We start from the raw sequence: 16,950 nt of genomic DNA on the forward strand, positions 1-16,950 counted from the left end.
ATAGATAGATAGATAGATAGATAGATAGATAGATAGATAGATAGATAGATAGATAGATAGATAGATAGATAGATAGATAGATAGACAGATAGATAGACAGATAGATGATCTGCTGAGGCTAACAGAGGGGTTTTTGGGAGATCCATTGGCCTGGTTTGTGTAACCCAAATCCATTTCCTTCTGGGTTACAGTAAACCCAGGCGGCCAGTGATAAACAGGAAAGAAACCCGATCCTCCGGCTGGTCAGCACCATCATTAACCAAACATGGATTCCGGTCTTGCTGCTTCACAAACCCTCACTGATACACACTTCCTATAAAATAGCTAAGGTTCTACGGCTCTCACCCTTTCTACTGCAGTCTGTTTACAACTAGATGTACTTACTAGAATGATTTCTTTCACCATTGTTCTTCACGCTAAACTGTAGTAACAATACTGTGTGTGTGTGTGTGTGTGTGTGTGTGTCGGTGTGCGTGTGTGTGTGTGTGTGTGATCCCTGTGCTATCTGACTGTGTCTTTCTGCATTAGGACCACTCTCTCTCTAGATGACCACACGGCACTCTCTCTTTCTCTCTCTCTTTCTCGTTCCCTCTCTCTATCTCTCTCTCTCTCTCTCTCTCTCGCTCTCTTTCTCATTCCCTCTCTCTATCTCTCTCTCTCTCTCTCTCTTTCTCATTCCCTCTCTCTATCTCTCACTCTCTTGCTTTCTATCTCTTTCTCGTTCCCTCTCTCTCTCTCTCTCTCTCTCTCTCTCTCTCTCTCTCTCTCTCTCTCTCTCTCTTTCTCGTTCACTCTCTTTCTCGTTCACTCTCTTTCTCGTTCACTCTCTCTCTCTCTCTCTCTCTCTCTCTCTCTCTCTCTCTCTCACTCTCTTGCTTTCTATCTCTCTCTCTCTCGCTCTCTCTCAGGAGGAAGTGTCTGCGCTCTACCAGACAGGCTTTTACTGGGTAAATGATGATAGCTCTTAATGTGATCACCTTACATTAGGGAGAGGAAATGGTGGGAAAGAAACACTTAGGTCATATCTAGATGTAAAGGCAACACGCAAAGAACACATTCACACGCAAGCCAGGCCAGCCAATGCATGACACATTTATCCCGGAGCTTGTTCATTTGCATTTGTATCATCTCCTAATGTTCTACCAGAGCCATAATACAAGCAGGGTCAGAGTCGTTCGTCTTGAACGGAGAGACCAAAATGATGATGTCATCCTTTTGCTGGCCAGCCCCTGCTCCCCCCTGCTCCCCTGGACCCCTAACTCCTCTCTCTAATGCAGCAGGCTGCTGGGATTTCGTTTACGACAGTACTTGGTGAGACTACACAGTATGATGTCATCTCTGGGTGACTCAATGACCACAGGAGAAATGTAAAAATGTTGTAAAAAATAAATATACAAAAGTCTGATATTGTATCTTCTCTGTATGACTATAATATTGTACAGTATATTCCCTGTATCAACTCAGTCCATATAAATAACTAAATTAGACATTGATTAGCTCGGGACAAGTTCATCTTGGTCTAATCTGGCATCAGCAGTCAAGCCCATCCAGTCATGACCAATGACAAATGGAATGCCATAAAACATGAATGGACGTCCACAAGCTCTCAGCAACCTATGGCAGATAGATAAATCTGACAATCAATGACTTGATGGCTAGTAATATCAACCCTTGCCTACAGTCTGTTTTTAGCACACCTTGAAAAGAAAGAGAGAGAGAGAGAGAGAAAGAAAGAAAGAAAGAAAGAAAGAAAGAAAGAAAGAAAGAAAGAAAGAAAGAAAGAAAGAAAGAAAGAAAGAAAGAAAGAAAGAAAGAAAGAAAGAAAGAAAGAAAGAAAGAAAGAAAGAAAGAAAGAAAGAAAGAAAGAGAAAGAGAGAGGGGGGCTTGTGTGTGTGTGTACTGCTACGGCTGGGTGTTCGGCTGATCTAGGTTACTTTGTCATGTGGAATACAGAAAGTTAGCTTTTCGTGCGAACAAATGGCGTGTATTCTGTATACATGTATATCTGATACACAAGGGAGCTATGGAACAAACATCAACAACATGTTGAGGGGACGGATGGAGGTTATTGCTGGGGAATAGTTCATTCCTGGCGGCCCCAGATTGTCCTTGATGAACGCATGCCAAGGGGGTCATGCTAAAGGCAGCCTCTGTCTCTGTAGTGGTGTGAATGTTCACTGAACAATTAGAGCTTCTGCTTTCCCATCCTAATCCCTTCACACGGCCCACTACTCCGTCTGTCCCTGCCTGTCTGTCACTCCCCACCCATGTGCTCCCGTCGGGCAGCCAGGCTGCCTGGTTCTCTCTCTCTCTCTCTCTCTCTCTCTCTCTCTCTCTCTCTCTCTCTCTGTCTCTCTTTTTCTCTTTCTCTCTTTCTCTGTCTCTCCTTTTCTCTTTCTCTCTTTCTCCCTCTCTCTCCCCTTCTCTCCCTCCTCCACCCTGGGAAATTGAGTTCAGCAGTTGAAAAGAGTGCCGTCAACAAACTGTTATTACCTCAATAAAGGAGGAGATCGATAGGGCAGGGATGAGCAGCCAAGCTGGTGATATCAGCAGAGAGGAGGGGGCGCTGTGCCAGTCAGCCAGCCAGAGAGGATGCTGTGAAAGAAATTACCTACGCCCATGTCCAAACACTTCACAAGACGTTCCACTAAAGACGTCAAATGCGTGGGGATGATTTTTTTTATTTTCCCCTTCTTATGCCCACACACATAATCATGGTATCACACACACTCACACTATCACACACACTGGTGTATCTTCCCATTTGCTGTGACTCAATTACTCTTAGCTGAGCAATAATAAAGTCCAGGGTGCGGAGGCTTCGATCGGCTGCCCCGCTGGAAGGCAACTGATGACTGCACCATGATGGATCACCTCTGGCTGCCTGCACACTTCAACAGCACAAACACCCCCTCAAACACATATACACACGGGCATGCACCCAAGCACACACACACACGGGCATGCACGCACACACACACAAACACACACACTCTCACGCACACATAGATTGCTGTCCATACATTGTAACCCTTGGAGTGTTGAGCCTGTGGCTAATAATGTGAAAAGGGAGCTATGACTGTCTGTATATGTCTTGGAGATATTGAAGATATTTGAGGCGGTGTGTGCTAGAGACAGAGGAATTAAGGACAGGCAACACACTCTTGTATCCTGTAAGTCTATTGTTTAGGAGTTCCCATTTATAGACCAGGACCTCTGAATACTGTACACACGTGCGTGCCTGTGTGCACATGCATAAACACACAGACACACGTTTAGCTTGGCATCCCTAGGGGTGTATGGCACCTGCTCAGGCTAATACAATGTATAAGAAGAGTGGATGTTTTCCTCCATGAGGCCTCCCTCTCCCTCTCTCCCTCTCTCTCAGGGGACAGGGTTGTTTTTCTCAACTGTTTGGAGGATGTTGAGGGAGGGAGCGAAGGGGGCATGTGGGTGACAGTGGACCTCATGACCTGACTATAATCCACTCAGCTCGACGCTGACGGCCTACAGTAGCGGTACCTAATTACATTCAGCCGTGGGCCGATTTGTCCTTGGGCGGATTGACGGGGGGGCCGGAACATCATTATAAATAATTTTGACACTGCAAATTGACCGCAAGAATCCCGAACAGATAGATATAGTATAAGTTAAAAACAGAATTATTTAAAACCTTGATTAGATTAGGGTACGATCACATAGGCCTATGCCTCTCTATTAATGCATGGGAATACTTGGGAACAGATTTCCTAAATTAAAATCACTTTGAGCTGATTTCTTGAGGATTTTACAGTCTTTTATGTCTAAAAACTCAAATGATCAACCCAAAAAAAGTTCAATATCAATATTTTTTGGGTTGCTCAGAGAACTTGGGGGACCAAAAAAATCACCCGAAGGTGATGTTGGCCCGCGGGTTGCCTATTGGGGAACCCTGTTCTACAGTCTCAATGGCTTTAAAGTAATGGTTTGGATATTGCTTACTAAGTAGCACACTCTCCATCTGAATCACATAGAGTCAGTAGCTACATGACCTTATCCAAATGAGGTCCTCCTCAGCTCAGACACTAAGCCCTTGACAATCCAGTCTCACCAAGATGTGGCTACTGAACTCTAGATTTCACAGTACTTGCTTCTGGCCTGGACCAAGAGAATGTTGAGCATTCTAAAATACCCTTGGAGGCACCGGCTATGCCTTGCTGAGCAGGACTAGACAGCAGAGCAGACAGCACCAACTGGCTGTGCCACCATCAACACCTATAGAGGTTTATCAGATCTGTCCTCCCCAGGCCAGCTGCAGCCAGGCTGGGTGGTGGGGGTGGTATAGGGGGTGGTGGGGTGGTCAGTACTAACACAGATAACCACATCAGAGGAGGTGAGTCACTGGCCCATCCACCCTCTGACTCATCCTTTCCAGGAAGTAGAACACTCCCACTGTCTGATGACATCATCACATCATCAACACTGGTCAGTCATTGGGTATGACATCAATTCCTGCTAGATGCCGCCTCTCACTGCTAAACACATGATGAGATGTTGGAGAATGTATTTAAAATGTGATGTACTGTAACTCCATGCTGATTTTTTTTCACTTCAATCAAGAAAGAGATCAACAAAGGCAGTGAAAATCTCCATGTCCATGTGTCAGATTTTTTACAAATCAAACCAACCTCAGTGGACATGACAGTGCACTGGTCTATGTCTAATGGGGATAAATGGCTTGAAGTGGTGGGAGTGTGAGTGAGTGAGTCGAGGGCGTGCAGTATGGAGCGATGGCTACAATAGCTGTCTGTTTGCCTATTACATGGCTGGTGCTGCTCTACATGTGAGGTTAATGTGAACTAATGAAGTGTGCAGTGTGTGTGTATGGAAAGCCTTTTTAACATATATTACTATATTTTTTTATATCAATAATTAGAATTTGTATATCAAAAATGGAATTATCGACATCAAGATATCAAAATATCAATATAACATGTTTTATATAATTGTTTTAAATATATCGATAATTCTATTTTTTATATCAAAAACTTGAATATTAGATATATATATTTTTTATATCAACAATGATCTAATTCTGCATATATTAGCATATATTTAGCATTATTAAGACTTAAACCAATCAGCTTCAAGTGCCTTGAATGTCAATGAAGAGTAGAGTGGAGTAAGCGCCGAGAGACAGTCTTCACATTTTGTTGCCATAAAATTACCGATGTACACAACCTATTACACAATTCTAAAGTGAACAAAAAATTATAGAACATTTTCCAAATTAATAACAAATACAAAACGAAGATGTCTTGATTGTGTACTGTATGTCTTCATGCCCCATAGTAGTTAATACTTGGTGGAAGCACCATTGGCAGCCATTACAGGTGTGAACCATTTTGAATAAGATCAGTATTGTGGTGGCAGCATCATGTTCTGGGTATGATTCATGCCGGCAGGGACTGGGGAGTATGTTAGGATCAAAATAAATATGAAAGGAGCAAAAGACAGGTAAAAAGTTAGAGGAAAACCTGCCATAGTCTTCTGAAAACCTAACTCCGCGATATAGTTGTATTTTTCAGCAGAACAATTACACAAATTCTAATACCAAAGACACATCACAATGGCTTTCCAAGAGGTGTTGAATGTTCCTGAATGGTCTAGTGGGTCTCAGTCCTGACCTAAATCTGGTTGAAAATAACTCACAAGCATTGAATGTTGCTGTCCATCAATGATTCCCAATCAAATGTACTCTTACGGACATGTTGCCCTAAGAGTTGTACAAGGTTAGTAGAATCTTATTCAAAATGGTTCACAGCTGTAACGGCAGCCAAAGGTGCTTCCACCAAGTATTAACTGTGGGGTGGGAAGACATACGCAATCAATACATTTTCATTTCTTACTTTTAAGTAATTTGGAAAATGTTCTATAATTTCTCTTTCACTTTGAAAAACAGGAGTAAGTTGTATTATTGAATCACTTTTTAGATTTCATTTTAAGGTAGCAAAATGTGAAGACTGGTGTGTAGACTTTCACTAGTGACTGTATGTAGGAGCATGCAAATCTAATCCCGCCCCATGAAGGTCATTATCATAGAATTTTAATATAAAAAAAATGGAATTTCTGATATCGATAATTTATTATTGATATAAAAAAGACAATTATTGATATCAATAATACAATTAATATATGTTAAAACTGCTTTCCATAGTGTGTGTGTGTGTCTGTGTCTGTGTCTGTGTGGGTGTGGGTGTGGGTGTGTGGGTGTGTGGGTGTGGGTGTGCGTTCATGTGTTTGGTTTGTGTGCGCGCTTAAAGGCCTCCACTTCCCCTCCAGCAGTCTTCTCTGACAGGACACACGTCCTACAGTACCATATCATAATTTTACCCTCTGTCAGTGTGTAATCACTGGAGATACTCTAGCTATTAAAGTAATGAGGAGAGTAGTGTCCTTCACTACACACCAGAGCTCAGGTCGGCAATGGAGCTGCTGTAGTCTTAAAGCACAGGTGTCAAACTCATTCCACGGAGGGCCAAGTGTCTGCAGGTTTTGCTCCTCCCTTGTACTTGATTGATGAATTAAGGTCACTAATTAGTAAGGAACTCCCCTCACCTGATTGTCTAGGGCTTAATTGAAAGGAAAAACCAAAACCCCAAAACCAGCAGACACTAGACCCTCCATGGAATGAGTTTGACACCCGTCTTAAGTTCGGCTTCGGTTCGGCTGGTGCCAAGCCGAACTCAGCTAGGCGAACTGAATTAGAAAAAAACAGCAATAGTACTGTTTGTCCTTCTTGAGATGCCGAAAGATAACTCAAGAATTCTGTCATTAATTTTAATTGTTTTTGCCGAGGAGATGTTAGTCGCGCAATTTTACATCTAACTAAGATGCTTGGTTCAGTATTTCTCAAGTGAAAAGATGTGCATGAAAACGATTCGTCTCTCGCTGAAGGACAACAAACACTTCATTGAAGAATCCCTACTGTTGACCAATCACCGACGAAGGGGTGTAGACTTCAGCTACCGACTTCGAGTTGCCTCAAGAAAAAAATGTGGGTGCACGAACAGCCGAAAACCCCTTCCCAAAGACCAAAAACGAACAGAAACGTCGTCATAATATATGCACAAACTTTTTTGGGGACGGGAAGCATGCGGACGACTTTAGAGCGTGTGTGAGCTGGGAGACTGAGCTAGGAGACTGAGCTAGGAGACTGAGCCTACTCTAGGTACAATTCAGGAGCGGGGCGAGGAGCGGGGTAAGGCGAGCAGCGGGGTGGAGTGGGGCACACAGCCATACTGCTCCTAATTATCATCCTCTTACTCTATTAAGTGCTGTTGTTCCAGCAGGACTCCAGGGTATGAGGCACACAAAACAAGATAAAGTGCTGTATATTTATTACTCCCAAAGGATCAATTTACACTCTGCTTTTCTGCGGCTCGCAGAGCACAACATGCACACACACGTTATACACTCGTCCAAGTGCGCACACTCACAGCATGCACACATGAACGCACACACACACACTGTGCTGGTCGAGGTAACGCTAACTGTAACAGAAAATGGTGTGCACTTCCACAGCAGTGATGTCAACGTCGCCGCCCTTCGATTAAATGTGTTCGCACGGCGACGTGTGAGATCGTTAACACGTGCAGGAGTCTGTGTGTCGTCGATGACATCAGAGATGACAAGGACTCCACCGTTGACGAGACGTGAGTCTGTTCTCTTTGAAGTCACAGAAAGTGTGTGTTGCTGGAAGCGCTTTAGTGAGAAACAACACCGATCCAAACAGCTGGTGAACACACAGGGTTGTGACCTTGCCCACCCAACACGGCTACAGTACAGTATGCTAAGGTTCAGCTGCATCTGCACTATGCAGGAGTACTGTACTGGGGACGACCTAGTCTTTGCCTGCATATATAACTGACACATCTTTGTATAAAAAGAGAAATGATCCTTTGGTCCTAATTGTTTACACATGTATTTCCACTCAACAGTCTTTTTGCGTCACTGAAAAAACAAATACTGTATCTAGAACATTATAAGATCTTGATGCAAGTGAAAGACAAAACGTATCTAGGCAACAGTAGCAAGATAGAGCCGCTGATTCAATAATTTGAGAGTGGTATTGGTAGAATATAAGCATGCTTATACGCATAGAAATATAGACATAGAGTGGAGTGAGAGAGGACGGTAGACTTTGATTGGACATTTAGGGTACAGGCTGTGGACTGATTGGATAGTAGAGGTGCAGGTCGTGTGATTGGTAGACTCTGATTGGACAGTTAGGGTACAGGCTGTGGACTGATTGGATAGTAGAGGTGCAGGTAGTGTGACTGGTACCTTTGGAAGGCGTTCTGGATCTCCAGGGTGTCGGGGGATGACCTTTTGCAGTCGCTGGAAACCGTAATCGATGGTGGGCTCATTCAGGGCTGAGGACACACACACACAGGAGCACAGGGTTACAATACTGTAATATCATCTTAGAATAAATGTATCATACGATCACAATATCATCTCCAAATGGCCTTGAGTTCACTCTTCGGACAGTATTCATCTTGTTATTCTTTGTACATTTCCAGGTCATTTCTGAAGTCCCTCGGCAAGTACAAGGTAGCAGAAAAGTGACTGTCCTAAATACATCAGTAAAACACATGCATCAAGGAACCAGACAGGTACCAAGGCACTTTCCAGACTGTGATTGCTTCAAAGTGAGCTTTTCATTAGTTTAAGCAACAAACTAGAGATAAAACAGAGCGTGAAGAAGAGTGAAGGGGTTTTAAATATATGATCGTGGCTAATGGAAGTAATTTCACATTCCCATGAAGCTAGATTGCCCGTTTTTATAAAAGTGAGTGTAAAAAGCGCATACGGTATGGTAATCTGGGGATTTTAAAGGACATTTCCTTTTTACGTTTAGCATTGCAATTACTGGTACAAACCCTTTATCCTGTCAGAAGAGAGAGCGATGTAAAAGCCTGTCAGTCAGTGAGGGGAACGAGGCGAGAGGCGTATTTACATACCTGCTGACAGCCAGCCAGGCAGGCAACTAGCGATAGAGGAGCCGGAATGGCGGAGTGGAGTGGGGGCAGGGGGAGAGAAGATGGCCGACCAGCCCCAGATCATTGTTTTATAGAGTTCTATCTGCCCTAAATGGATCATTTAAGAGCTACAGTTGAAGTCGGAAGTTTACATACACTTAGGTTGGAGTCATTAAAACTCGTTTTTCAACCACTCCACAAATTTCCTGTTAACAAACTATAGTTTTGGCAAGTCGGTTAGGACATCTACTTTGTGCATGACACATGATTATTTCACTTATAATTCACTGTATCACAATTCCAGTGGGGCAGAAGTTTACATACACTAAGTTGACTGTGCCTTTAAACAGCTTGGAAAATTCCAGAAAAAAGTATGTCATGGCTTTAGAAGCTTCTGATAGGCTAATTGACATCATTTGAGTCAATTGGAGGTGTACCTGTGGATGTATTTCAAGGCCTACCTTCAAACTCAGTGCCTCTTTGCTTGACATCATGGGAAAATCAAAAGAAATCAGCCAAGACCTCAAAAAAAGAATTGTAGACCTCCACAAGTCTGGTTCATCCTTGGGAGCAAATTCCAAACGCCTGAAGGTAACACGTTCATCTGTACAAACAATAGTACGCAAGTATAAACACCATGGGACCACGCAGCCGTCATACCGCTCAGGGAGGAGACGCGTTCGGTCTTCTAGAGATGAATGTACTTTGGTGCGAAAAGTGCGAATCAATCCCAGAACAACAGCAAAGGACCTTGTGAAGATGCTGGAGGAAACAGGTACAAAAGTATCTATATCCACTGTAAAACGAGTCCTATATTGACATAACCTGAAAGGCCACTCAGCAAGGAAGAAGCCACTGCTCCAAAACCGCCATAAAAAAGCCAGACTATGGTTTGCAACTGCACATGGGGACAAAGATCGTACTTTTTGGAAAAATGTCCTCTTGTCTGATTAAACAAAAATATAACTGTTTGGCCATAATGACCATCGTTATGTTTGGAGGAAAAAGGGGACGCTTGCAAGCTGAAAAACACCATCACAACCGTGAAGCACGGAGGTGTCAGCATCATGCTGTGGGGTTGCTTTGCTGCAGGAGGGACTGGTGCACTTCACAAAATAGATTGCATCATGAGGAAGGAAAATTATGTGGATATATTGAAGCAACATCTCAAGACATCAGTCAGGAAGTTAAAGCTTGGTCGCAAATGGGTCTTCCAAATGGACAATGACCCCAAGCATACTTCCAAAGTTGTGGCAAAATGGCTTAAGGACAACAAAGTCAAGGTATTGGAGTGGCCATCACAAAGCCCTGACCTCAATCCTATAGAATATTTGTGGGCAGAACTGAAAAAGCGTGTGTGAGCAAGGAGGCCTATAAACCTGACTCAATTACACCAGCTCTGTCAGGAGGAATGGGCCAAAATTCACCCAACATATTGTGGGAAGCTTTTGGAAGGCTACCCGAAATGTTTGACCCAAGTTAAACAATTTAAAGGCAATGCTACCAAATACTAATTGAGTGTATCTAAACTTCTGACCCACTGGGAATGTGATGAAAGAAATAAAAGCTGAAATAAATCATGATCTCTACTATTATTCTGACATTTCACATTCTTAAAATAAAGTGGTGATCCTAACTGACCCAAAACAGGGAATTTTTACTAGGATTAAATGTCAGGAATTGTGAAAAACTGAGTTTAAATGTATTTGGCTAAGGTGTATGTAAACTTCAGACTTCAACTGTATGTGAGACTCAACAACAGCAGAGACTTAGAGAAGGATTTGATGTGACAAAAAGTCTCTCAGGTTCAACTCTCAGACCCAATATCAGGCCTGAAGGCTGGTTTCACCCAACATAAAAAAGTGTTGAGGATACTCACTTCAGAATCATTTTTTATAATTTTTACCATGGACAGGCATAGTTTAGGTACAACATAGAAGTGAATAACAGGGTTAGACTATTCTTGTTGCTAGAATAATCTCACTTCTGAAGCTGAACAGTTTGCACATTATCCCTGACACAAATGCTCCTTTATTCTGAAAAGGATAAAATCATGTCTGTGGCAAAGAGCGTTTTCACAGAAGGGACTGAACCCACATCACCAATGACAATTCACAGTTCTGTAACAAAGAGCAGAATAAAAGCTAGATATTCCAGCAGGAATCTGATACTGTCTGCACAGCCAAACGCCCGCCAACACCAGCCATCCCTAAACCCTGTTCCCAAACCCCGGCCTCCACAGTCTGTGGCTGTGGGGCTTTCTCTTCCTGTTATCATAACCTCCCGGGCCTTTGTAAAGACGCCTGCAGCATTTTGACACTGGAACAATGACCCTTTCTTCTGCTGGGTCTGGGGAGAGAGGGGTCTGGCTGAGTGTATGCTGTGATGTCCGGGTGCTCTCTAGGAGACACACACACAATATCTCTGTGACTCACCACATTCACAGATATACTATCTATATGCACACAATCACGCAGGGACGCAGGTATGCGCACACACACACACAGATGGAGAAAATGGAGCGAGGGAAAAGAGGAAGAGAAGAAGAGTGGTTGACATGGTGTGAGGGTATGGATAGAAGAGATATTAGAAGGGTGTGAGGGTATGGATAGAAGAGATATTAGAAGGGTGTGAGGGTATGGATAGAGGAGATATTAGAAGGGTGTGAGGTTATGGATAGAGGAGATATTAGAAGGGTGTGAGGTTATGGATAGAGGAGATATTAGAAGGGTGTGAGGGTATGGATAGAGGAGATATTAGAAGGGTGTGAGGGTATGGATAGAGGAGATATTAGAAGGGTGTGAGGGGAATAGAGGAGATATTAGGTTGATGCTAGGTGCTTTCCATGGAGTGTTCCAGTAAATGTCTGTTACAGCTTATTGTATTGTAATTAGTCTGTCTGTGGTGAACTCACACACACCAGTGGAGACAACAATATAGCCAGTCAATTTGTCTCAAAATTATAAAAAAAAATACCCTATAAAAGTGTGTCCACATCTGTACAGAGAATGGCATTCACATATACTGACAGATAATAACTACTGTATGTATTTGTAATGTATTTGTGACCGGTGGCTCGTGAAAATAAGCACCAACATAAAAAAACGTGCATATACAGTGCATTTATAGGTATAGAGAACACACACACACACACACAGAGTAGCACCAGGGCCCACTTTAACAACAAACATCCTGGAATCAAAACTGAGCTCTGTGTCTCACACATATTATATTCTAACTGTGTCTATCGTTTTGCTCCCTCTTACTCTCCCTCTTACACTCCCTCTTACTCTCCCTCTTACACTCCCTCTTACTCTCCCTCTTACTCTCCCTCTTACTCTCCCTCTTACACTCCCTCTTACTCTCCCTCTTACTCTCCCTCTTACTCTCCCTCTTACACTCCCTCTTACTCTCCCTCTTACACTCCCTCTTACACTCCCTCTTACACTCCCTCTTACTCTCCCTCTTACACTCCCTCTTACACTCCCTCTTACACTCCCTCTTACACTCCCTCCTACTCTCCCTCTTACTCTCCCTCTTACACTCCCTCTTACTCTCCCTCTTACTCTCCCTCTTACACTCCCTCTTACTCTCCCTCTTACACTCCCTCTTACTCTCCCTTTTACTCTCCCTTTTACTCTCCCTCTTACTCTCCCTCTTACACTCCCTCTTACACTCCCTCTTACTCTCCCTCTTACACTCCCTCTTACTCTCCCTTTTACTCTCCCTCTTACACTCCCTCTTACTCTCCCTCTTACACTCCCTCTTACTCTCCCTTTTACTCTCCCTCTTACACTCCCTCTTACACTCCCTCTTACTCTCCCTCTTACACTCCCTCTTACACTCCCTCTTACTCTCCCTCTTACTCTCCCTCTTACACTCCCTCTTACTCTCCCTCTTACTCTCCCTCTTACACTCCCTCTTACACTCCCTCTTACACTCCCTCTTACACTCCCTCCTACTCTCCCTCTTACTCTCCCTCTTACACTCCCTCTTACTCTCCCTCTTACTCTCCCTCTTACACGCCCTCTTACACTCCCTCTTACTCTCCCTCTTACACTCCCTCTTACTCTCCCTCTTACACTCCCTCTTACTCTCCCTCTTACACTCCCTCTTACTCTCCCTTTTACACTCCCTCTTACACTCCCTCTTACACTCCCTCTTACTCTCCCTCTTACTCTCCCTCTTACTCTCCCTCTTACTCTCCCTCTTACTCTCCTTAAATCCCTACAAGCACATATTTTATTTAACATAATGACTCTTTGAGCCAACAATGCTTCAATTGTTAATCAAAAGGGGGAATTAAAGGAGTGTGTGTATGTGTGTGTGTCTGTGCTTAGTGGCAGGTCGCCTGGAGGGGGTAGGTGAGGAGAAGAAATACGGTGTGGAGGAGAAAATAAGACCCCCCTCTCTCGGCAGGGACTGATCTAATTGATTTAGTCACGACAGTCTCAGCATTATTATTTAAAGGAGAATAATTAAATTACTATTCAGTTTGTCTCTCTGTGTCTCTCGTTCTTATCTCTGTCTGTGGCTGGGCTTACATTGCCCCTCCAGGTACTACAAAAAAAAAATATATATATATATATTTGGAAGTTGAGTATGAACATGATAATGGTGCATTGTGAAAGAGACCAAGAGAAAATCCCTTGAAGTCACCTTCACAGCACAACTAATCTACCAACGAGGTTTAAAAGCTATAACAAAAACAACAAAACCAAAGAATGATCCATAGGACAAATACCAAATTGTAGCAATTTCCCAGACTCTCCCAGGCAATGTGTCTGAGGTAAATGTGGCCCTGAGGTTTGACGATAGATCATATTCATAATGGCGCCACTGTAATTAGGGGACTGGGAGTTGTGGCGTGGGAGTAGGAAGACGACCGGGGGAGGAAATGATGGTGAGATGTTGTAAGAGAGGGTGAGAGGGTGAGAGGGTGGGGTTGGGGGGGACATTTCATTGGGTGGGGGTGGGGGTGGGGGCGAAGATGAAGAGTTGTGTTTGGGAGATGAACGATGTAGTAAGGAGTCATGTAAGGGGAGGAGGATGGGGGCTGATGAAGCTTAGGAATCGAGTATGGATGAGGAGGTGAGGAAGGGAGGGGGAGGTTGAGAAATGGTGTAGGGAGGATGAGGGAGGTTGGAGGTTGATGAGGCAAGGGAGCGAGACGGGGGCGGGGGACAGGGCTGGGGGCCGGGGGGGCGGACGGCGCTGCCTGTAAGGGCTCCATTAACAGGCTGATATGGAGATGGATGGGCTCCACTCTGTGTGTCAACACAGCCACGCAGTTGTGGATGTCAGACGCTGTTTACTCCCCCTTATTGCTATCGATTTCCACATTGGGCACAATCTTTGCACCAGGAGAGCGGATAATATTCACTTACTGGGAGGTAAGAGGGCAGGGAAAGGGGGGAGAGGAGGGGAAGTGAGACACACAGGCCATTTGGAGCTCTATGAATGAACATGAGGGGCAAAATACTCCCGTACCAACATCATTATGACAAAATGAAATGTTTTGTGGTGATTCATTTTGAGCATAACATAAAAAAAACATGATTTCCCCTCACTGCTGATGCCAGCTCTGTGAGCTGAGAAAACCTTCCCAAGCACCCAAGAATAATCGGTTACAAAATATGTTTGTCTTTTCTTAGGAAAGAACTAACCTTTACTCCACTTACACCACTGAGAAATCATACCGAACACACACATTTAAATCTGTGTGGGAAGGGGGGCCAAGTCAAAGTAGTATGCCAAGAGGGAAACATATAATAGGGGACGTGAGGCTTTAAAATGTGTACATATGTTCCCATTCATATGCATGAGGTGGAGAGGTGGTCAAAAGCTGACAGTGATTCTAACCAAACATCCAGTGCCTGGATATACTGTTTATGTAAGATTACTCTCTGGTTCCATTACACCAGGTCTATTCTCTGCCTTGCACTGTTTCCAATGAATGATTCCACTTGATAATCATTGACAACAAAATTATACATCACGATTGATAGTCATAGTCCAATCATAGACAATCACAATCAAAAGCTCCAGTTATATTCTGCATTACTAATCTGTCTCATATAAAAAAAATATTTAAAACGGTTATAAAACCAATCATGTTCAAGGAAAAACAACCAACACCATCTTATCAGGAAACACCCTGCCATCTTGTCTTCAGAAATAGGCAGTTTATAGAAACACAACACTATAGATATAATGTTAGTGAAACATGACCACATAAACATGTTGAGAATGGAGAAGTGAGTTTGGGTGGCCACACGTCCTCCTGTACCTCTCTGCATGTGAAACAACTCAAACCACACAGAGAGTATTTATAGTGCAGGAGAATTCTCTCTTTTAACTGTTTTATTGTTTTCCACGTATTGATACCACGTGTTGACTTGGGGAAGAGATGCTGGTTTATGTTTCTCCATGGGCTGCATTAGCTAGTGGTTTTACACAGAAATAGCACGCAGGGCAGCGCAGGAGGTTTTCACCAACTCAACCCCTACTTTGACTCCTCGCAAAAATGTCAGCGGTGGAATTACTGATCTAAAAAAAGAGATTGCAGTCATAATATTTCAAAAGATGTATTATTTTTTTATAAAGTGACCCAATATGAACAGGAGTTTGTCCTTGGAGTCTACTTCAAGTTTTAACTTGAGAATTAGAGTACCCCATTATATTAGGGCCAGAATTCAACAGAACACATGGCATTGCTGCTTCTTCGTAACCTTACTCGACCACTGTCAGAGAACAACACATTACAGGTTACTACAGCAGCTCGTTACAGTTGACCACCACCAAATGTCGCAACCTTAGCGAGAAGGAAAAATAAGGTTTTAAGGAGAATTTTCCAAGATTAGGCTCCTGGTTGTCGACACTGTGGATTTTCAACAGTCTAGTAGTGTATAACGGAGTACAAAGGCACAAAGCCTCTCTAGCCTTTGCACACACTGTATATATATTTTCTGTTGTATTTTTGACTTTATGTTTTTTTTTTTACCCCATATGTAACTCTGTGTTGTTGTTTTTATCGCACTGCTTTGCTTTATCTTGGCCAGGTCGCAGTTGTAAATGAGAACTTGTTCTCAACTGGCTTACTTGGTTAAATAAAGGTGAAAAAAAAAAAGAATCATAGGGACAGGCATTCTGACAGCGCTCGCCCAAAGAAGATCAGATCCAAATGAGTAAAACTAAACAGCAATAAATAAATGAACACAATCCCCCCTCCCTCTCTTCCTCTCTTCCTCCCCCTCTCCCCCTGCTCAAACCCCTATGTGAAGGATTCCTTGCAATCACACAGATCAATGCTCATTGAAATTTCACGAGGGCAGATCCAGGCCTCATCATATTTCACAATAATGACCTGGAGAAGAGGATGGTGTGAGTGTGGGGGGAGGAGAGGAGGAGGGGTGGAGGGGGTAAGGAGCGGGGTCAGACCCCCCCATAAAAAATTGGTCGTTGTAAAGCACGGCGTGGGGGAGAGGGAGGGAGGGAGCCTAAATCACTACTGAACACCACCCTACTGCTGCACACTGGGGCACACCCACTGAGCAGTGTTCCACATATATTCCTGGATACCTACACATATACATTGTAATAAAACCAGCAGAACTAGATCAGTATGGATTTTCACACTGTTCTCTTCACCTGCCCCTTCCACATTACCCCTGGCCCTCCGCTGCCTACAGTAAATAAAATGGAGATAAAACACCAACATTGCTTCCATTGTTTAATTTTTTGTTCTCTGTGTTTTTCCCTATTGGTGTTAACCAGGCATGTTTCCCTAGCTCAGGTGGGAGTGTTAAATGGACTGGGCCATGTTGGACCAGGCCGGGCTGGGCCGGGCTCCCTCAGGTTCTGATAGGTGTTAGCGGTGTAGCTACTGTAGCCAGCTAACCCTCCTGTGTATGGTAATAGCTAGGGC

At 43.6% G+C, this 16,950-nt stretch overlaps 1 protein-coding gene across 10 annotated transcripts in view; it reads right to left on the minus strand.

Moving 5' to 3' along the window:
- The window catches only part of LOC121574053 (transcription factor COE1), a 133,996-nt gene that overhangs the window by 11,140 nt on the left and 105,906 nt on the right, over positions 1-16,950 (minus strand). For all 10 annotated transcript variants that reach the window (XM_041886610.2, XM_045222667.1, XM_045222665.1 and 7 more), the window contains exon 11: positions 8,326-8,414. In XM_041886610.2, coding sequence (XP_041742544.2) covers positions 8,326-8,414 — 89 coding nt within the window. The remainder of the gene's footprint in view (positions 1-8,325; positions 8,415-16,950) is intronic.

Source organism: Coregonus clupeaformis, chromosome 9, assembly GCF_020615455.1.
Source record: "Coregonus clupeaformis isolate EN_2021a chromosome 9, ASM2061545v1, whole genome shotgun sequence".
NCBI lineage: Eukaryota > Metazoa > Chordata > Actinopteri > Salmoniformes > Salmonidae > Coregonus > Coregonus clupeaformis.